The sequence below is a fragment of the Gossypium hirsutum genome, chromosome A03 (assembly GCF_007990345.1).
Source record: "Gossypium hirsutum isolate 1008001.06 chromosome A03, Gossypium_hirsutum_v2.1, whole genome shotgun sequence".
In the NCBI taxonomy this organism is placed as follows: domain Eukaryota; kingdom Viridiplantae; phylum Streptophyta; class Magnoliopsida; order Malvales; family Malvaceae; genus Gossypium; species Gossypium hirsutum.
The window spans coordinates 70,874,574-70,897,203 of NC_053426.1; the positions used below are offsets into that span (position 1 = coordinate 70,874,574).

Genomic DNA, 22,630 nt, shown 5'->3' on the forward strand with positions numbered 1-22,630 from the left:
GTGTCTCACAAAGCCACCAAACACATCCGTGTCACAGGCTGTGTGGACATTCGAAATGGGAGCACATGGTCGTGTCCCAGCCTGTGTCCAACCCCGTGTAACTCTTTGACTTGGGTTACACAGCCAACACACACGCCCGTGTGCCCTAAAAATAGCCATACATGCCTGTGTGCAACCCCGTGTGTTAGGCCATGCCAATCCAATAGGGTATACTTGGGAGATATACATTATATGTATAAATCAGTAATCCGTCAATTCATTATCATTTCTGCTCTTTCGAGCTATGACCAGTAAGCTCCTCCTGACCTGATGGACAGTAAGCTCTATTGAGCTGAAACGGTAACCTCTAATGAGCTGAAAATAGTAAGCTCTTACGAGTTGATATATCGGTAAGCTCATACGAGCTATGGTGAGTCCGCAACACATGCAGGATCTCGACCAAAACGGTAACCCTAGTGACATGTCACTCGTATCCTACGACTTTCTACGGTCAAACGGGACTCGGTATTCAATAATTCTCATCAATTAGGCATTCTAACTCAGTAATACCATTTACTCAATTATACTTTCATTTCAAATAATTTACAAGTATTTAAAAATTCGATTCTAATTATACAAACTTACCTCAAGTTGCTTGGATGGAAATTATCGACTATTCGTCCACTTTTCCTTTTTCTCAATCTAATCCCAATCTCGGCTTGTCTTGATCTATTTATCAAATTTAGCACATTTAGCATTTGTTCTATTCAATTTAGCCTATAATCTATGATTTGGAAAATTTACACATTTTCCCCTAATGTTTCACATTTTTACAATGTAGTCCTTATCACATAAAATTGCAAATTCATGCAATTTAGTACAAAACCATGCTTAGCCGAATTTAATACATGTTACTAGCAGCCCATATTTTCAATTTATTCACACTTTTAACCACCACATTTCACATTTTATCAATTTAATCCCTTTTTGACATTTTTGTCAAAAATCACTTTACAAAAACTATTAATCTAACATTAAACCTTCCAAATCTATCATAATTCATCAAATTACTCAAGCATTCAACAATGGCAACATGATAAATATTTAAAAATTTCAAAATCTAGGGCACGGGCTAGCTAGAATACGAAGCAACGATCTCAAAAATATAGAAATCATTAAAAACGGATCAAAAACACATACCTAATTGAAGGGAATGAGATTGCCGAAATTTTAACACCAAAGGGTTAGGTCTTTCTTCTTCAATTGGTGAAGAACAAAATTAATGAATGAAATTTGATTTTTAGTTTTATTAATTAAAACATTATTTATCTTTTTACTAATTTGCCTTTAAAAAATTCATATTTACACAAAAATGCCAAACCACATCTCACCCACTAACTCACAATTGGATTATTTACCTCATAAGGACTTAAAATTTAAGGTTCTATAGCTATTTGACACCTTTAACTAATAGAACAACACTTTTGCACTTTACGCAATTTAGTTCTTTTTATCAAATTAACCATTTAATCAATAAAATTTCCTTACGAAATTTTCACACATACATGTTATCATTCTTTAAACATTAAAATAATAATAAAATAAGTATTTTGATCTCATATTTGTGGTCCCGAGACCACTGTTCCGACTTAACTAAAAACGGGCTGTTATATATACCTACAATTACTTTTGAACATACATACAAGCCATCAAAAGGCACCAAAGTCATGCATAATCAAGCTATCCAAATATGGTATACAAGCTTACAACCAATATGCCTAAAGGCACCTCAAAAGACAACATTTAACATGTATAATCATATACTAAAATTGGCCAAATTAATCAACTAACTTTTAACAAGTTTGCATAAACACAAACCATTGATTTATTTACCAAAAACACCAAATGGTGCCAAATATGCCAATAAAAAACTAGCACTAAATAACGACATAAATATCCTCCAAAATAAAAGTATCAAACCACCACATTGAAACCTATCACAAGACCATTTACAATATGCATCTTTTAGACTATTATTCCATCTTCTATCATTCAACGTAGCAAGAAAAATATCAACCATTTTAAGGCCACTTATATACATGCCAAAACAAATTCCATTACACCACCAAAATGCCTGTAACGTCCCAAATTTCTATAATTTCAGCTTTTGGTATTTTTGAGCTTGGAAATATTGGGGCTCTTGTTTTGAATCATTTTGGCATAAAATATATGTGGTTTTGGGAAGTCCCAAGTTCGAGCCTTAACTTTGGCTAAGGTTTGGTTTTTATTTGAATTAAGCCTGACTTTTGGTTGATGGGCTTATAAGAATTTATTAGTAGGAATTTAACAGAATAGGCCTGCTGGTCTAGTGGTTGAGTGGCAAGGGATTATGCTTGAGCTCTCGAGTTCGAGTCGAGAGTGTGGCATTATTTTGCTGATAAGCCATGCGGATGTTTGAGTTGGACTAAAACATTAAAGGGGGAGGTAGGGTTTATCAGGTGTTTGCCTAAACCTGTGTTCCTTTTTCTTTTTGCTCTTTCTGTCGTTTTCTTCTTTTCCCAAACCCCTTGCTGCTGATATTTTATTTCTTTTACCCCTCTCCTCCATTTTTCTTTCTTTCGATTAGTTTTGGCATGCTACTAGTGGTTCCATCGGCTCAATAAGTATGGTTTTATTAAATTGTGTGGTCTCTTTTGGGGATCGTTTAAGAGGGATTTAATTTGCTATTTAGGGGGCAATCAAGGTTCTGTGGATCACTAATCAGGGTTCTGAACAGCGAGTAATCGCCGTTATTCGTTGAAAGTTTTGGAGTGTTCGAGATTTCGTTAGGCTTCAATCGAAAATAGGTGTGTACTTCGATTGCATAGAAAATGGGTTTCGGTGAAAGCCGAAATCAGAACTATCGATGCCACACAGGCATATGGAATGCCCGTATGGTGATACACATCCGTGTGATCAGTGAGCCAGGCCGAGCGCTTGCCACATGGGCACGACGGACACGGGCGTGTGAGGCTGGGTGTGCGAGGCATAGGCTAGACCAATTGGGTCGTGTGGGCCATACGGGCGTATGGGCTGACACTGGTGAACCATACGGGAGTGTGAGAATCTGGACCAAGCCGTGTGATCCACACGGGCAAGGCCAATTTGGGCTGTGTGAGCCACATGGGCATGTGGGCTCATACGAGCAAGCCACATGGGCGTGTGAGCCCAATAATCTGATTTGTTTTGGAAGGTTGCACGGGTTGCCCTAGTCGACTGTGACCTGTTAAAGGGGTCGGTAAGCGTTACTTGGCCTTGTTCTGTGACATGATATTGAAATGTATGCTAGCATGTTATACTTAGCATGCGACATGATATTGAAATGTATGCTAGCATGTTATACTTAGCATGCGTATAAATATTGATCTGATTTGAGTATAGTATGTACAATCTATTTACTGTTGAAAGCATGCCATGACATTATTTATATTGCATTGCATTGGGTTGGGTTTGATATTGAAGAGAAGGAAGACTGATAGGCTCTCTAGCCGCTTATCTCGCAGCTTGGCTACAGTTATCGATATGTGCCGTTACACGGTACCTTATGGTGTATAGGGTTGGATGGGTTGATTTATCTCCATACTTGGTGTGTAGGGCTGGGTGGGTTGATTTTATCCCTACGAGGTGTGTAGGGGTGGACGGAGATGGTGTGCAGGGTTGGTGGGCATGCACAGTACTGCTTGATATGCATGTATATCTGTATGGGCTCAAGACCGAATATATTTGATACTCTTTTGAGTGGGCTAAAGCTTACACTGATTATGTTAGGAGCTCAGGCTCGATTATGACTACTCAACTGTTATCTGTTTACATGCATGCTTTACTGTGGGGATATACACACTGAGTTTGAGAAAACTCACCCCTTATTTTGTTTGTCTATCAGGTAATCCCCAGCAGTAGGTGGATCGGTACAGCGAAGGGGCTCGACAGTGACCACTGCTACATACACATTGGTTTTAAAGTTTTTTAATGTTTTTATTATTTTAGTTGCTATAGTTGGGAGTAATTATGTAATTTCTGGTTTCCGACTGTTTGGTTTAGGTTCGGAATTTTGGAATACTGTTTATGATTTTGAAACTGCAACTTTATTTGTTCTTAAGCTTCCACGAACTAAGAAATGTTTTCAAGCAAATTAATCATTATATGCTTTCTGAGTTAAGTAAAAAGTGGTAATTGGAATAGTTTTTGGGTAAACATGGTTTTAAATACCTTCTCATGTGACTTCACCAGACTCGGCCATAACCTCTAGGTTGGGTTTGGGGCGTTACAATCCCATAACACAAGCCAAACCAAATGGTTTTTTCAATAACCAAAATACCTATACATGCTATTATACCAAACTTAAAACATCTAAAAGTACCGATATAGCCGATGGATAGTGTGATATAACTTCGACAATCTTCCAATCCGAACGAGCTTCCGATTCACTATAAAGCACATAAAATAACACGGAGTAAGCATAATTGCTTAGTAAGTTCGTATAATGTAAAACATAACTTACCATTTAATCACATAATAGGTAAGTTAACATGACATATTCCAACCACAACTTGGTTACAGCCTAAGCATGTACACCAAACATGTTAGCCATTTAAACATATAACATAGGCAATATGATCTTGGATGAGCACAACATTTTATCGTGTATTAAATTCATATATCATCCATATCAACTCTCAATATATCATGTATTACTATTTCAATGAAATTCATATGTGATTATGTCATAATTCATATCGAACTCTTACCATCCTCTTTTCAAATCATGCCTATTGAACCATTTAGAATACCTTTGGATACCTGGGATAATTCACACATAGTGTGCTAACTCATATAATTGTAATCCGTCAAATCTTGTACATGTATGCTCACATGAGCTGTGAATCAAAATGCTCACACAAGCTGTGAAAATGGGCCTGCTCACACGAGCTGTGGGTCAAAACGTAGCTATATGATGCTGCTCACATGAGCTACAGCGTATTTGTAACACATGCCAGACATCATCCTTCAGTAGGACGTTCAAGACCAGCACCTGAATCATGTAAACCCTAATGACATGTCATTTGTATCCTACGAATTCCTAAGGTTCAAACGAGGCTCGATAATAGTTGTAATTCGTTGGATATGCAACCGGTATGTACGTATAAAAATTCACAATACAAGTAGAATTCAATTAAAACATATATACACGATTTAATTACACGAACTTACCTCGATGAGTAAACATAGATACAAAGGCGACTAATCTAAAACTTTATCTTTGCCCCGATCCAAAGCCATACGAGGTTTGTCTTGATCTAAATGGATAAATTTTCTTCAATTCAATATGTATTTTATTCAAATTAACCCAAATTCACATTTTAGAAAAATTACAGTTTTGCCCCTATACTTTTAATTTCTTTTCAATTTAGGCCCTAACTCATAAAAAATGAAAATCATGTAATTCATCCTCAACCCACTATAGCAAGATTTCATATAGGTCCCTAGAAAGCCCTATATTTCATTTATTTCACAATTTCACCATGTAAAATTTTCTATTTTTCAATTTAATCCCTATTTGACAATTTCATCAAAAAATCACTTAACAAAAGTTGTTTTATCAACAACTAATCATTTACTTCCATAAATCATCAAAACTTATACACATTAATTAATTGAAAAACCCTAATAGTTTAACAGTTTCTCAAATTAGTCCCCGGGCTAGCTAGATTAAGCTACAACGATCCCGAAAACATAGAAATAATTAAAAACAGGACAAAAATAGATACCATGCACCCAAGGATACCATGGCCGAACCTAGAAAGCTTTAATGGCTTTCTTTCCTTTGAAAATTTAGTTGAAGATAATGGAAAAAGATGATACATTTACTTTATTTTACTTAATTTATCATTTATTTACTAAATTAATTTTATAACCTTTAAAAACATTAAAAATTTCAATAATACCAAGCCATCATATTCCAATATCAACATTTTTGGTCTAATACCACATAAGGACTCATACTTTAAAGTTCTATAGCTATTTAATACCTTTAGCTGCTAGAACTCAACTTTTGCACTTTATGCGATTTAGTCCCTTTTTTATCAAATTAAGTATGTAAACGGTAAAATTTCTTAACGAAATTTTTATACAGTACTACTATCATGATGTAGGAAATAAAATAATAATAAAATAAATATTTCAACCTCGGATTTGTGGTCCCAAAACTACAGTTCCGATTTAACTGAAAATGGGTTGTTATAGAGGCAACTTGTAATGGAAGATTGTGTACTTTTTTTCCTTTATTAGGTTTTTATCCCACAGGGTTTTTACTAATAAGGTTTTATCAAGACAAATTATCTACCAATGGACATCCAAGGGGGAGTGTTATGAATTTCTTATTAAGTGGATGTCCATCAAGATCAAGATAAGTTTTGATGTACTTTAAACTCTAATAGTCATTAAATTACACCTCTACTTCATTTATGCTTATTATGCCTATAAATAGAGACTTTGAAGAAGCATTGTGATAATCTCATTGATTAATAAAATACATTCTCTATTGCTTCCCATAATTTTTTTTGTTCTTTACCCTCTCTATCTCTTTTTATTTTATAATAGATTTTATCATAATGAGTTAGAATAAGAGTATTTTTTTTTAAATCACGTCAACTATCGAAATTATTAATAGTTCTAATTATTTGGAGTAATTAATGACCTAATCTTTTTTTAACTTTTTTAATTATTATAAAATAATGGTAAAATTACAGTTCCAAACTCTCTAATATGCTTACTTTTGAGATTTAGACTTTATATTTTAATTTGACATAATTTTGTTAACGGCATTAGTTAGTCCAAATACTTAATATTCTTAATTATTTCGATTAAAATTGTTATGTGAATTTTTAAGAAAGAATTCGACCTCAACATTTTGACCATAATTATGTAGAGGAAACAAATTATATAATATTAAAGTATAGATATTAAATATTAAATTTAAACATAGTAGAGGGACCATAACCATAATTTGATCTAAAACAATCTATGCCTAATACAATCATTTATAATTTGATTTAATAAAAAGTTTGATTTTTTTTATAAAAAAATTGCTTTAAATTAAATTAAATTAATTGATATAATTGATTATAAGTTTACCAAAAATAAATCAGGATAGTAAACTAATATTTAATAAAAGTAATAAATATATATGTATTTATGCTATAAGTGATAAAATAATATGTTTGAAAGAAATTTATTAAAGTTAACTTTATTATCTTTTGCAAAAAATTTAAGAAAAAATTATAAAAAAATTCCCAAACGAAGCTGGCTAGTTTTCCATTAAAGTAGGGATTAATTTCAATAAATTATAATAGAGAAATTAAATTTTAAATTTTTATAAAATAAAAGAATTTATTTAAGGTAAACTATATCATTAGTCATTAAATTATGGGTAAATTTTTGTTTTGGTCACTTAATTAAAAAAAATTATAATTAGGTCATTAAATTATTTGAAAGTTTTAATTTAAGTCAATGAACTATTCAATAGTTTTTATTAAGTTATTGGCCTATTAAGTTTTTTTTAAAAAAAAGTTCCAGCAGTGAGCTCTAAACGACAAATCGATGATTGGCATGGTGGATCAATACCCATCGACGAGTAGAAGAACATACCTTAGATCAACGTCGATGTAACGATCAGTGTTAGATATCGAAAAAAAAAGTTGTTTGAATTTTGGTTTATAGGTTTATGACGTCAAAAGCATTTTCATGGAAAAAAAAATAAGAAAAGAAATAGAAGAGAGCTTTTGATTGATGTAGGCAATGTAAACAAAAAAGCCATATAACATCTAGTTTAATAGTCCAGTGACTCAAATGAAAACTTTTGAATAGGTTAATGACTAAAACAAAAACTTACCCATAAATTAATGACTAATAGTGCAGTTTATCTTTATAAACTACAATCTTAACCCATCCAACCGAATCGAAGAAAAATTAAGACTGGGCCTGTGCAAAAATCTAAAACAAAAGCTTCGTCAAATTTGGGTGTCAGATGGCATTATGGTCTGGGCCATATCAGGTTCTTGGAAGGAGGAGAGACAATAGAGCCTAAAACAAACAAGTTAGGAAACGTAACTTGCCCAAGAGGTCAGTGCTCACTAACTTTCCTTTTCTTCTGCCTATCTGAGGTGAAAAACATACCGCTCTTCCTCCCAACCAAGTCTATCTTTCCTGACCGGTAAGTCCCTTTGCTTATGCCTCTTTTCTTTTGTAAGTGATTTTTTTTAACCTGTCTTAGTTCTTAATTCTTGTTTCATACATATATCTTTTTAAATTAGCTGCTTTATTTGAAGGTCTGAGCTGTAAGCTAATCACTGCAGCTATTGTTGGATAAATTTGTTGCTTAGGCAACGAAGTTGTCTATTTTTGCGTGTTCCTCGGTTATGCATGTGAAATATTTGACAAAATGACACTAAGGAAATTTGGGTTTCTTTGAATGAGGGGAAAAAGGGTGATTTAATGACTGTAAGGGGGTGATAATTACATTAGGGTTGATTATGGAAGTAACCGATTTTTTACTGGTTTAGTGAAGTATGCTATGAAATTTCATTGATGTTGGACTATCCATCCTTCTGAGAAATGCCAAATGATGATGTTCATAGTTTACTCTAAGTAAAAAAGCAATGAACTTTGATTCTTAGACATTTATTTTCTATGTTGAAATTTTGAAATTTTATTAATCTCGTACATTTTGGCTAGAGAACTAGGTTTAACTGTTTTCTTTATCTCCTTGAGATCTGGAGATTGATGCTGATAATATTTCTGTTTTGCTTAATTGGCTAGTGCGCAGAGCTTGAGCTTTAAATTGTAAAAATGGAAGATCTTATAACAGAAATCCCCCCACCATCTAGATTCTTTCAGGAAGATCTTAACAACTTTATACCTCCATCACCATCTCTTGCGTCGCCATTCCTTGTGTTTTCTATTCCTAAGCCTGAAAAGCCCCTTCGCCCATCTCTCCTCATTGTTGCATTATCTTCACCATCTTTGTACATCTTCCACCATTTGTCACCTAAGACATTAGTTGGAAGTCTTATCCTACCTGAGGTCCCTTTCTCCGGCCTCTCTGTCGAACCCTCTTTCAGAGACAAAACTTGCAACATTTATTCCCTGAATAATGGGGATAAATCTACTCTGCTTGTATCAGTTCAACATGGTGTTTCTGCAGAGAGATCTCACCTTGTTGCGAGGCTGCTAATTGGCGGGGACATTGTTCCTGACAGACTTTTGATTTTGGATTCAATTCAGAGCCAGAACTTCAGGGGAAAGCTCTCACCGGATGAAACTTATGCGTTTAAGCTGGAGACGCTAGCCGAAAGAAAAGGATTGGGTGGTAGCAATGTAGCTTCTTCCCTTCTAAAGGGTTTAGACTATTTTCCATCAGGTAGTATGATTGATGGCTTGGCTGCTGCTCTGTTAAGTCGATGCCAATTAAAGAACATAAAGGGAACACTGTGTGTTTCATGGCCTGAATTCAGTAGTTCTGTGGTGGCTCTGATTAGATCGCTATTGCAAAGGAATGTGCTGCCTAGCTTGGACTTGAGCTTTGCGCGAGAAATGCAGGATCAATACGCAAGGTTCAATCTAATTAAGCATCAGCCTTATGATACTGAAATGTATACATAGTGAACAAGGTTTTTGATTCACACACCAAAAAAACAAAATTATAGCTTTATGAAACTTTATGTTTTAGTTTTGAAAGAGCTGTATGAGAGTGATTTGTCATATCTGTTAAGTTGAATTTATAAAAAGCTTTTGAACTTGTTTTGAAACTTTAGAAGATATATATGTTTTGAGTGGCTCTATGCTCTGTTTCAATTTTTGTGAAGGAAGCATATAAAGCTGGATATTCCCAGTAAACTGAAACCATTCGTCTCCTATGGACCTGTTGCCATCTGTACAGGAAATGAAGGCCTTCTAATTGAACCTTGTCACAAGGTTCATTATTTGGACGTAACATTTCCATATTTGGATATAAATGACAAATTTTATTTTATTTTTTTAAATGAAGGGTGATTGGATGGTAAACATGAGGTAAAATCTCAACAACATTTTTGGTAAAATTTCAACCCGTGTAGTTAAAAATTTTCATCTATCAAATAATTTTACAAAACTAAATACGTTTTGGTCAAAAAATTGGAGTGACATGTTCATGTAAAGCTTTTGTAGGTAAAAGTATTATAGAGGTCTTTATTTATGTGTCGGATTGTATTTTGTCTCTTGTATTAAAAAAATGAGTAAATTAGTTCCTTTGCATTGGATCAAAAAATAAATTTCTATTAAAAATTTTATTGATTTTTATTGTTAAAAATTGCTCCTTGTACGTTGACATGAGATACACATGGCATATAATGTATAATTGTCTAGTTAATATGTTGACCACGTTAGTTTCTAACAATATAAATGAATGAAAATTTTAATCAAATAGATATTTTAATGAGATAAAATGTAATTTGATTCTTAGTATAATTACCTTCATATTGTTTTTACCGATTTTACATTCCTGCAACACTGATAGTTCATAAATTCTAATATTTGGACTTGGTCGATGAATTGCTTCCTGCACGTGGTACTAATCTCTTGCACTTCAAGAATCAAGAATCACCATTTTGCATAAATTTCTCGGCATTCTAGATATTGTTTTTTCCATCTTCATGGAGAAAGCAAGGGAAAAATGAAAATACAAGAAAGATTGTTCTATATTATTCTTGTTTCTGAAGCTGAAATGCCAAAGGGCCATAACGTGCAAATTGAACTTATGATGAAAAAAATAAAAATCATAACATTGCTGGATAGATAAAAGAAAAATGACTATTTTCACTTTTTTTTTTATTTGTTAAGGTATTTAATGTTCAACATTCTGTAAGTCCATTAAAGAGTAGATACTGAGGATAAATTTTAAATATGATTATATATTATAGTATTTTTTTAAACTAAATAAGCCACGAATTTATTCATATTTTGGTTTAACTTAATAAGTTGAACCAATTTAAATGTGTTGAATAACAGATACAAAAAAGATTACATCATTTCATATGAATTTCCTTTTGTTAATTTAGATTACGACCAGCCTTTTTACCAAAAGACCTTTGAAAGTGTGTCTGGGTTAAATAACTTATGGTTTAGAGCACCCACCAACCATGCCAACATTAGTTGTATCCTCTCTTGACTTTAATTTACACAAATTTATACTATATACTCAAACAGCTATGGCAGAAGGTAAAGCTTCATTATATATGTTCCAAGTCCCACCTGTTTCCCCCCACTCTTTTATCTTTCTTGACCCACTCATTCAAGCTTGGATATCAAAGAATGGCGATTAGTCTCCAATGCTTCCTTGTTTTGATTTGTATCTCCATTTTCAGCTCCACTATTGCTGCAACTGACCCTCCTTTGACATTGGATTATTACAAATCAACATGTCCTAATGTGTTTGATATTGTGAAGAAGGAAATGGAGTGTCATGTCCTCTCCGATCCTCGCAATGCAGCTTTCATTCTTCGATTACATTTCCATGACTGTTTCGTTCAGGGCTGTGATGGGTCAATTTTGCTTGATGATACAATCGAGTTACAAGGAGAAAAGAAAGCTTCAACCAATGGATTAAACTCTCTAAAGGGTTTCAGAATCATTGATAAAATCAAGAACAAGCTTGAATCCGAGTGTCCTGGGATTGTTTCTTGTGCTGATATCCTCACCATTGCTGCCAGAGATGCTGTCATCCTGGTATTTAAAATGCCTTATAACACTTGATAACATTTTCTAATTTCTTACTTCTTGACTTGCCCTCATTTTTATTATCCAATTAATTGCAGGTTGGTGGACCTTATTGGCATGTACCCGTGGGAAGAAAGGATTCGAAAACGGCTAGCTATGATCTAGCTATGGAAAACATTCCTTCTGCAAATGAGGGTCTTCTTAGTATTATAGCTAAATTTCTTTATCAAGGTCTCTCAGTCACTGACATGGTGGCTCTTTCCGGTAAGCTCTTGTTACTTAAATTTTTGGAGAGTAATCAACTGAGACTTGATTGTTCATGATACTGCGTATGTGAATTACTTGCAGGGGCTCACACCATTGGAATGGCACGTTGTGAGAGCTTTCGAGCTAGAATTTATGGAGACTTTGAAGCAACTTCCGGGAAGAATCCGGTATCAGATTCGTATCTCAGCGAGTTGAGATCAGTTTGTCCTGCGATAATTGGATCAGGAGACAACAATGTAACAGCAATGGATAATGTTACACCGAATCTTTTTGACAATTCATTTTACCATACACTTTTGAGAGGTGAAGGGTTGCTTAATTCAGACCAAGAATTGTACTCCAGCCTATTTGGAATCGAAACCAAAAGCCTTGTCCAAAAATATGCAGCTGACCCTGTTGCTTTCTTCAATCAGTTCTCGGATTCAATGGTGAAACTGGGGAATATTATGAATTCGGATCGCTTTATCAATGGTGAAGTAAGGAAGAATTGCCGATTTGTCAACACTTGAAGAAAAGGAACAGCCTAAACACCAGCACTTGGTTATGAATTGTTTGTTTGTGTCAAGAAGAAATAATTTATAAAAAGAAAATAGATGTTATAGTTTTCATTGAGTTGTTGAAGATAAAAAAAGAAAAAGAAATGAGGTTTGCTTGTATACCAAGAAATTGAAGTTTCTGTAAGAGATTCATTTCAAACCAACCATACAAAAATAATCCGTACTCTCCCATTGAAACTGGCTTGTCAAAGTTGTTCTTTTAAATATAAATACTCATATGAAAAATGAAGAGTCCCAAAAGTAAGAATAATAATAAGGAACCATTAGTACGGGTATAACATAAAAAATTCCAGATTTGTTGAGTTTGGCCTTGCTGGAGTCGGGCAATGATCCTTTATCCACCATGTATGTTCCTTTGGTATAAAGGTAAGGGTTTCCTTCAATGCTGTATCAACTCAAAAATTCAATTTAAGCAACTAAAAAATAATGAACAACAGTTTCATTTTTCCAGAAGAGTAAAATTAATTTAAAAAAGAGAAATTGTTGAACTACAAGTGGAACTTACTTGAATACTTGGGCAGGTAATATGGCGATTTTACCACTCAAATTATTGAAAGACAAGTCTCTGCAAAATTAAACAAAGTCCATATTATATATGATATAATCCTTGTGGAAAGAAAAATAAAAAAAGGATGAAGTGGTTACATCAAATGAAGGTCAGTGAGATTAGCCAAAGAAGCAGGAATTTCTCCAGAAAGATTGTTACCAGTCAGTCTCCTGAACCAGTTCACCAGATTCTATATAAACTTATTGCACTAATATGTTAACAAAAGAAAAAAGGGGTTAAATCAAAGAGTAGAACATACAGGAATTCAAGGTTTTTTAAATGAGAAAAGGTGGTGGGAATTTGACCACAGAAATTATTGTTGGATAAATCAAGATTTTGAAGCTTTGAAAGCTTCCCTATTTCTGATGGTATATTTCCTGATATATTGTTGTCCTGTAGAAGCCTGCAGAAATTATATATATATATTTATCTCATAACATTTATTTTTAGTGCCTGAAAACTTTTGTAGTAAGCATTTTATATTTACACTGTCTGGATATTGGTCAAGTTCCCAATAGAAGGTGCAAGAACACCTGACAATCCCTGGCTTGGAGCTCCTCTGCAACAAAATCATTTCAACCAATTATCAGTCTATGAACATGAACAAGACCATGTTACTCGGACTATGTTTATAAAGCAACATAAACTAATGCTACTTACAAGCCAATAACTTGACCATCGGCAGAGCAAGTGACCATACTCCAGGTGCATGGATCTGGGGAGGCTTCATCCCAATTTTCAAGAACCCCATTTGGATCAACCAGGAAGCTTTTTATTCCCATTAAAGCAATTACTGTAAATTTTTACCCCCAAAAAAAAAAGAAGATACATGCATAAAGATTATGGAGACAACCATGTCTTTGATTACAGTAGAAAGGGACATTTGTTACCTTCAGAGCCGACACCATTTGATGGGGAACCAGAAGTCGACAAGCGGGAAAAAACCAGACAACACACTAAAACAGAAATCTCTGTCCTGATACTCATTCGGGACTGAAGCACAAAAAATTGTTTACACTCACAGGATTATAAGAAATAAGCTGTGAAAGGCAGTAAGCTTTAATTAAGGAGTGTAAAGCTCATAACTGGAGTATGCAACCCTTGAGTAAATCAATCACTAGCCACTTTAATTTGAAGGGAATAATGATATCCTTGCATTTTCTAAGTGGCTGTTAGCCCTTCAGATGGAACAAATTCCCTTGTGAAAATTGCCTTTTATAAAGTTATAATATTCCCAATATATAGTACAAAGGAGAGCGTAAAATTGAGTTTGCAGATGCCAAGGACTGAAGTGGGATATCAGGAAGGCATATGCATAATCAAAAGAAAGGGAAAGCAGCATTGCTGAGATGTTCCTATTTTGTGGTAAAAAAGAGCGAAAGCAATTCCAATACATGCAACTTGGCCCAAGTTAACCCTGGTGGGATCATATTGTTAGTATAAAAATTTCGGTGAGGAAAATCTTAAGTACATGAATAAAACATGAACAACAATTAGAACAGAAAATATGGAAATAGGACAAGGCTTCAAGGCATGTATCAAACCACTATCTTTAAGGTTCTATTCACCCCTACCTATACTCGGTGTGCAAATGAGTTTCAAGCAAATGAACCTATACAATGAAGCCCGATGTTTATTTGTATTTTACACTGACGAAAATGAAAATAGTCAACTAAACACTGAGTAATGTATAACAAAAAAATTAGTAACATTTTTCTTTATAGAGACATCTTTCAATAGGTGTCTTTTTTTAATAATAATATTTTTAAAAGAGACATAATTATTCATCTAATGTCTCTTGATTAAACATAATTATTCAAATAATATTGTTTGAATAGTCATAATTCTTTGTCAATAACCAAAAAGATATAACTTTTGATTAATTACGCCATTTCATTTATAATTATTGGAATACTATAAATATGGTTGAAAATATTCCAATAATCTCCCCCATTTTCAAAATATTTTAGATTTTGTTATTCTTGATAATCAAATAGAAAAAATGAAGGTGTCTTACAATTGAACTTTCACTTGGTGAAAACATGTTAAAGTTAATAGAAATTGCATGGTAAACTAAGCTTTGAACCAGTTATCCTATTTGATTAATCGAACACATCTCATATAATGATTTCAACATCGGTCAATGCATAGTATCTAAGGACACTATTATGGCCATATGTTTGTGTCCTCTTTTCATGAGTGTTGTCAGAGCCAAGCCCTTGAGCTCCTAGAAGCGACCACACTTCCACTCACATAGTGCTCCCATAATTATAATACTATAACATATTTATATTATGGGTCTGTTAAGAGTATATTACTCATCCTTCCTTTATTATTACGGGTACCTAGCTCATTAATCTTAGGATGAATTTATTTATAGTGCTAGTAATGACATGCTAATGATGTACTTTGTCTCATTGAACTCAAGACTTGACATTATACTAAGCGTTGAGTCGAGTTTTCATCATGGGTGACTCTAATTAATCTAATTAATGGGCTTGAGTCCCATCCCCTTTGAGGTCTTGTTGACTACATCTCTAACAAGACTTTTTGGCAAAGGATCCACCAAATTTTCACTTGACTTCACATAATTAATAGTGATTACCCTATTAGAGATTAATTATTGGACATAGTTATGTCTTGATCCAATGTGACTAAATTTTTCATTATATATTTGGTTATATGCCTTTTCTAAAGTAGTCTTACTATCACAACTGATAGAAATATGTGAAATTGGTTTAGGGCATAGAGGTACATCACAAAGCAAATTTCTTAACCATTCTGCTTCTATAGATACAGCGAGTAATGCAATAAATTTTGCTACCATGGTGGAATCAGTAATACATGTTTGCTTCTTGGAACACCAAGAAATGTCTCCTCCACCAAGATTGAAGGTCTATTCACTAGTAGAAGCATGATCTTCCAAACTTGTAACCCAACTAGCATCTGAATATCTTTCTAAAAGTGAAGGATATCCATTATAACACAACCCATAGTTAATAGTTTTCTTTAAGTACCTAAGAACTATATTCAAAGTTTGTTAATGTAAACTATTTGGATTACTTGTGTACCTACTTAATTTTCCAACAACATATGCAATATCTGGTCTTGTATAAATCATTATATACATAAGACAACCAATTAGACTTGCATATTTCAATTGATCAATTTTCCTACCAGCATTAGATACTAATTTTATTTGAGGATCCATGGGTGTAGATGTCGGTGTAAAATTGAAAAGATCATACTTTTTAAGCACCTTTTCAATGTAATGTGATAGTGATAAAGCTATAGTACTTTCCTCTCAGATTATTTTAATCCTAAGAATGACATATGCTACACCCATACCCTTCATAATAAAGTTATTTAACAAGAATTTCTTTGTGTTTTCTATTTGTTCCAAATTTGTGCCATATATGAGCATGTCATATACATATAAGAAAATTATGAAACCTTTTCCACTGTCAAATTTGCTATATATGCACTTATCGGATTCATTTATTTTATAACCATTAGCTAGAACAACCTTGTCAAATTTTTGGTGTCATTGCTTTGGTGCTTGTTTAAGCTTATATATAAATTTAACAACCTTACATGCCTTATGCTCTTTTCTTGGAACTATAAATCCTTTTGGTTGTTTCATGTAAACTTCCTCTTCCAATTCACCATTTAAAAATACAGTTTTAACATTCATTTGGTGAACAATCAAATTATACATTGAGGTAAGTGATATTAAGAGTCTAATCGTAGCAATTCTTGCTACTGAAGCATAGGAATAAAAGTAATTAATACATTGTTTTTGTGTAAAACATTTGGCTACCAACCTTGCTTTAAATTTATCTATGGTTCCATCGGCCTTCATTTTCTTTTGAAGATCTATTTACAATCTATTAGTTTGGAACACTGTGGAAGATCAACTAAGATCCAAATTTGATTTCCCATTATTGAACCCATCTCATCATTTATTACTTCTTTCTAAAAAGTAGAGTTTTGAGATTTCATTGCCTCTTCAAATGTAATAGGATTAGATTCTGTATTATAACAGTAATGTATTTTATTGCCTATACTTTTACATGTTCCTTCCAGAAGGAACATAGTGAAATTCGGTCCAAAATCTTTAACCTTTTTAATCCTTTTACTTCTTAGTTCTTGACAAAATTCATCATTATTATCAATTTGTTCCAATGAAATCTCATTCTCTTTTGAAGAATGAATTAATTGTTGTGAATGTAATTGTCTTGAAATAGAATTAAATCTATTTTATTCAAAAATAGCATTTCTTGATTCAATAACAACATTAATTGAAATTGAATCATTTGGTTCAATTACCATGATTGTAACACCCCTAACCTGTCTCTATCGCCAAAGTAGGGTAACGAAGTATTACAACACATATCAAAACAATTTACATAATTAAACTATTCATTTATTAATTTAAATAATACCATTCAAATTTGCATTTTACGGGCCTTAAAATGAGCTTATGAGACCTTAAAAATAGTATGGGAATAATTAGGGACTAATTTGAATCAAAACAGAAAAACATGAAATTTTTTTGAAAATTTTGGAAATAGAGGTCACACGGCTGTGTGAAAGAGACCAGCCCGTGCGGCCTCAAACATGGTCTTGTGGCTACCTCAACGCCCATGTGGCTACTCCACACATCTATCTGCTCAAATCGTGTAACTAACTGTGACCGTGTGAAAAATCCTACACCTAAAATTAATAAAGCACACGGTCGTGTGACAACCTGTGTCTCAGGCTGTGTGCACCTTAAAAAGCTTTCAAAATAAGGCAAACTTTTATTCAAAACTTAGGTATCAGGCCAAATCAAAATAAACGATTTCTATACTTTAAAAACACATTTAGACAAGTCTAAAACATACCAAAACATTCAACCTAAGTGTGTAACCAATGTGTCCTCATTGACACCACAATTCAATTATCAACCTCAATTTACATGTCACACCAAACTAATTTGCATTCAAGCTCATAAGTTTATATATAAAACTCATGTCAAACTTACCATTTCTTCTTATTCATTCACATTCATTCATACCATGATTCAAACACTTACATAAGTTTATATCAAATGACCAAAACAACTTTATATAACATATTCACACCAAGATTAAAGGCACATACACAAGTAAGCTAATACCAAGCTTAAAACATAACATTTGAAATAAGTATCCAAATATATACAAACACACCTATTACATGTCATATAACCCAAAATAAACATATCAAAATCTACCAAAATGCATCTGGATACTGTGATCTTCAAGTTGATCCGATTGCCAGACTCCACAAAATATTTTTTTTACAAGGAACAGGAAAGAACACGAGTAAGCTTCACCAGAGCTTAGTAAGTTCAATGTTTGAAACAATAAACTTACCATATAAATATATTAATCATAATAATCATTTATAAATGATAATCTTGTCAAGCACAATCATTCAACAGGTGAGTCTTTATGTCTATACACATATTGTATAATTTGATCGATCATACTGAATCATTTAATATCAACTCACTTTATATCTTCAGATGATCAAGTAAACATTTATAAGATTTAATAACGAAACATATAATTATTAAAACCTACCCCATGAACTATATAAATAGAAACAGATACACGGTTAACCATCCAGAACACACCAGAATGCTCAAAAGAGCTTAACTAACCTAGAACACACATGGGCACCAAGTGCTAAGCCCGTAGGTCGTACATCCACTCCCAATAACACATCAAAAGCAAAGTAAATATAACATGATAGTCCGCAACAAATGCTGGACTTGGGTATATTCAGTGGACAAAAACGTGTCAACAATCACCATTTCATCACAAGTCAAAACCCGTACCGCACGCATTAAAACCTATTGGCATGTCAAATGTATCCTATTCTACATTCATCCGAGCTCGGTAAATCATTATATTAATAATATTTAAATCATTTACTTTCTCAACTCAAAATAAATTATAATAGTTTAATTATATCTAAAATATAAAAGAACCACAACACAACATCAATATAACATTTCAAATTAATTTAAACTAAACTGTACGAATTTACCAGGGCTAAACTGCAAAGACAATGAAAGTTCAGGGATTATTCAACAACTTTCCCTTTTCCTCGGTTATCTACTTGTTCTTGATCTATAAAATAATTTATTTCATTAATTAGCTACAATTTCATATAATAATCAATTTAGTACATATTCCTTCCTAATTACAAATTTTTCACAATTACCCTAAACCTTTACACTTTATTCAATTTAATCCCTAATATTAAAATAAGTCTATTTTCACAATTATCTCAAATGCCAGAATTAGCCGAACATTTAACCATCTAAAAACAATATTTAAATTTTAAAATATTTCAATAAAACCATTCCAAATTTCACATGCTTTTATTTAAATCCTTTAACTTAAAATCTATACAAATTACTATACAAACTAGCTTTCACTATCAAGCTTCCAATCAACACATTAGCAATTAAAAGGTTTCAAGAACTGTAACACTCCACACCCGTAACCCATGCTGGAGCAGAATACGAGACATTAACTAACTCGATCTCATGCACGCAAGCGTTCCCCAAGTCACCAAGACTTGGTCCAGTTTTAGAACTTTTTCAATTTACACTTTAAACTTCTTATTATGGGCTTTCGAGCCCCAAATCGACCATTGGAAACCATTTGGGATTAGCTCGGGTCCTTAAACCATCTATAGAGAATTTGACTTTGAAATAGGGCACACACCCGTGTAAAAGGGCAACACGCCCGTGTGGCCATTTCAACATGGTCGTGTTAATGGCTCGAGTAGCTCACACAGCCTAAGCAATACAAGGACATGCCCGTGTCCTCCACCTGTGTGGAATTAATTCTAAATGCACACCTACAGGGGTTTTCACACGGCCTGGCACACGTCCGTGTCCTTCACATGGCCATGACACGTCCGTGTCCTAACCCGTATGCAAAAATATGGACATTTTATTTCTGACGTCAGCATCCCCAAAATGTCACAAGGCCAAGGCACACGCCCGTGTGCTAGGCCGTGTCCATTACACGGCTAAGGCACACGGCCGTTTCTCTGCCCGTGTGTTTACTACCATGCATATTGACTTGAAATTTTTACGTGCAGGGGACACACGGCCGAACCACACGCCCATGGGGTAGACCTTGTATCATACATGGCCTAGATACATGCACGTGTGTCTACCTATGTAGACGATATAAGGATATTTACCAAACCTCTTTACCACCCTTACTTACACAACCTACAAAAAAGCAACCAAACCAATGTAAGAATAACTTATTGAAACCAATCAGCCACAATAGACTACATATCAATTAAGTAATTACTCATCCATGAGAGTAACTTCATTTGCATAAATCAAAATGAACATTTGCCATCATTCAAGGCTTAATACAAAATGAAGGGTTTCCAATCCAAGCCAACTCATTTGGCCAGTTCTCAATGACACAAAAATAGTAAAGTCTAAGCCCTATACATGTCATATTCAAAAATATACATCAAACTATATCAAATGCTTCGATTGATACTGTGATCGATATCTCTGACTTTCTTTGGTCCTTGAGCTAGATAGGCGGCACTATAAGAAAATGAAAAATGAGAGGAAGTAAGCATAAAGCTTAGTAAGTTGCACATAAATAAATATTCAACATAACTTTACCATTCATCAATAAGTATCGTAATGCACAAGTGACATAAGCATAACTTACTCATCAATATTCAATACACCTCATATAGCATATACTGAGCTCACATTTCATACATACCATATAGGTACCTGTACCACTCACAACACGTTTATACTTTCCTCATTAACTTGAAATCATAACTTTAATCGTTGAACCATTTGGAACACTATCAGATATTCATTAAGCCTCAAACATAGGGTAATGTGCCGATGCCATGTCCCAGACATGGTCTTACACAAGCTATAGCATATCTGTGCCAATCCGTGTCCCAGACATGGTCTTACACTAACACATCTCGTAGCCGATGCATGTCCTAGACATGTCTTACACTGACTCTCGTCTCGAAGCCGATTCATGTCCCAGACATGTCTTACACTAACATTCATCTCAATGCTGATGCCATGTCCCAAGCATGGTTTTACACTGGCTCTCATAATGTGGCTGATGCATGTCCCAGACATGTCGTACACTAGCTCACACAAGTGACCCAAACGTCATGGCATGAATATCCGATTTATTTCCTAAGGTTCAATTGGGAATTCTACTATCTCTATTCTCATCACATTTTCTCATTTCCCCAATCAAGCAATTTATGCTATAATAATTTCAATATAATTTAAATACATATATTATTAATGTAGTTGTACTATTTACATGCAACTTACCTTGGATTACAAAATGTGGCGACTAGTCGATTTAGTCGATTTGCTTGGCTTTCCCCCGATCTAGGTTCGGATTCGGTATTTCTTGATCTATAATAATAAAATGAACTTATTTAATCACTAAATAAAATTAAGCAATCGAAAATTCATATCTTTGGTAAAATGACCATTTTGTCCCTAGACTTTCACAAAATTACCATTTTACCCTTAAGCCCGAAAATCAATTTTTATCGAATTTCTTCATATCTTAAGCCTAGCCGAACCTTTGTTACTCTTATAGCAACTTCAAATTCCTACTATTTCACATACTTAACATCTATTTTACAACTTATGCAATATAGTCCTTTTAGGTGTTTTCATGCTAACACATTTCACAAAAGTTGTTTATAAGACATCCAAGACTCATTTTCTTCCATAAAAAAATCAGCAACCTTTACAAATCCTTTCATGGAAAAACCCTACACTCTTAATCATTTTATAAAATAGTACCCTCATTTGAAAGCTCATGCTTTAAGGGTCTCAAAAGTACAAAAATATTCAAGAAAAGCCATTAAAATCACTTACTTGTGAAGGCTTAAAGTTGCTGAAATTTTCAAGCTTTCAAAACTCTTCTCTTGGCTGATATTTTCGTTTAAGAAGAAAGAATAGGTGAAAAAGATGAATGCTAGACACTTAAGGTATTATTTTATCACCTAATATGTCATCACTTACCTAACATTTTGACCATTTACTCTTCTTTGTCTCATGGCCGGCCAAGCTCTTTTAAAAGGGTCTAATTGCCCTTTAAAGACCCCCAAATTTTATTCTCTAGATATTTGACACTTTTAGCTATCAAATTAGGACTTTTGTACTTTATGCAATTTAGTCATTTTTCGCAATTAAGCTCACAAACGCTAAAATTACTTCACCAAATTTTTCACGCACTCTTAAAAACATGCTATAATATCAAAATAATAATAAAATAATTTTTCTGACTTCATATTTGTGGTCCTGAGGCCACTATTCTTACTAGGCCCTAAATCGGGTTGTTACATTTTCCCCCTTAGGGATTTTAGTCCCCGAAAATCTTACCGGTGAATAAGTTTGGGTACTGATCTCTCA

General features: G+C 33.7%; 3 protein-coding genes across 4 annotated transcripts; 2 read left to right on the forward strand and 1 right to left on the reverse strand.

Annotated features, from left to right (window-relative positions):
- The first annotated feature begins 7,977 nt into the window (after positions 1 to 7,977).
- On the forward strand, positions 7,978 to 9,824 carry LOC107887405 (uncharacterized). The gene is made up of 2 exons (XM_016811637.2): positions 7,978 to 8,230; positions 8,836 to 9,824. The coding sequence occupies exon 2, from the start codon at positions 8,866 to 8,868 to the stop codon at positions 9,676 to 9,678; it is 813 nt and encodes a 270-aa protein (XP_016667126.2). The 5' UTR covers positions 7,978 to 8,230; positions 8,836 to 8,865; the 3' UTR covers positions 9,679 to 9,824.
- Positions 9,825 to 11,060: 1,236 nt separating this feature from the next.
- Positions 11,061 to 12,670, forward strand: LOC107887406 (peroxidase 11). The gene is made up of 3 exons (XM_016811638.2): positions 11,061 to 11,778; positions 11,868 to 12,033; positions 12,118 to 12,670. The coding sequence occupies exons 1-3, from the start codon at positions 11,365 to 11,367 to the stop codon at positions 12,543 to 12,545; spliced, it is 1,008 nt and encodes a 335-aa protein (XP_016667127.1). The 5' UTR covers positions 11,061 to 11,364; the 3' UTR covers positions 12,546 to 12,670.
- Positions 12,671 to 12,739: 69 nt separating this feature from the next.
- On the reverse strand, positions 12,740 to 14,465 carry LOC107887407 (protein NSP-INTERACTING KINASE 2). 2 transcript variants are annotated; one of them, XM_016811639.2, is made up of 7 exons: positions 14,031 to 14,465; positions 13,801 to 13,933; positions 13,628 to 13,699; positions 13,400 to 13,543; positions 13,239 to 13,310; positions 13,099 to 13,158; positions 12,740 to 12,978 (listed from the first exon to the last, which is right to left on the reverse strand). In XM_016811639.2, exons 1-7 carry the CDS (start codon positions 14,125 to 14,127, stop codon positions 12,807 to 12,809), a joined length of 750 nt encoding a protein of 249 aa, XP_016667128.1. In that variant the 5' UTR covers positions 14,128 to 14,465; the 3' UTR covers positions 12,740 to 12,806. The 2 variants fall into 2 exon arrangements, with proteins under 2 accessions (XP_016667128.1, XP_040952102.1); XM_041096168.1 differs by having other exon boundaries at positions 13,801 to 13,908; positions 14,031 to 14,163.
- Between the last annotated feature and the right edge of the window lie 8,165 nt (positions 14,466 to 22,630).

Bases quoted from the DNA above. Each gene is read 5' to 3' on its own strand.
- LOC107887406 (XM_016811638.2), top strand. From the start codon at position 11,365: ATGGCGATTAGTCTCCAATGCTTCCTTGTTTTGATTTGTATCTCCATT. The intron at 11,779-11,867 runs GTATTTAAAATG...AATTAATTGCAG, and splicing joins CCAGAGATGCTGTCATCCTG to GTTGGTGGACCTTATTGGCA. The intron at 12,034-12,117 runs GTAAGCTCTTGT...AATTACTTGCAG, and splicing joins TGACATGGTGGCTCTTTCCG to GGGCTCACACCATTGGAATG.
- LOC107887407 (XM_016811639.2), bottom strand. From the start codon at position 14,127: ATGAGTATCAGGACAGAGATTTCTGTTTTAGTGTGTTGTCTGGTTTTT. The intron at 13,544-13,627 runs GTAAATATAAAA...TAATTTCTGCAG, and splicing joins TTGACCAATATCCAGACAGT to GCTTCTACAGGACAACAATA. The intron at 13,311-13,399 runs GTATGTTCTACT...GAACTGGTTCAG, and splicing joins TTAAAAAACCTTGAATTCCT to GAGACTGACTGGTAACAATC.
- LOC107887405 (XM_016811637.2), top strand. From the start codon at position 8,866: ATGGAAGATCTTATAACAGAAATCCCCCCACCATCTAGATTCTTTCAG.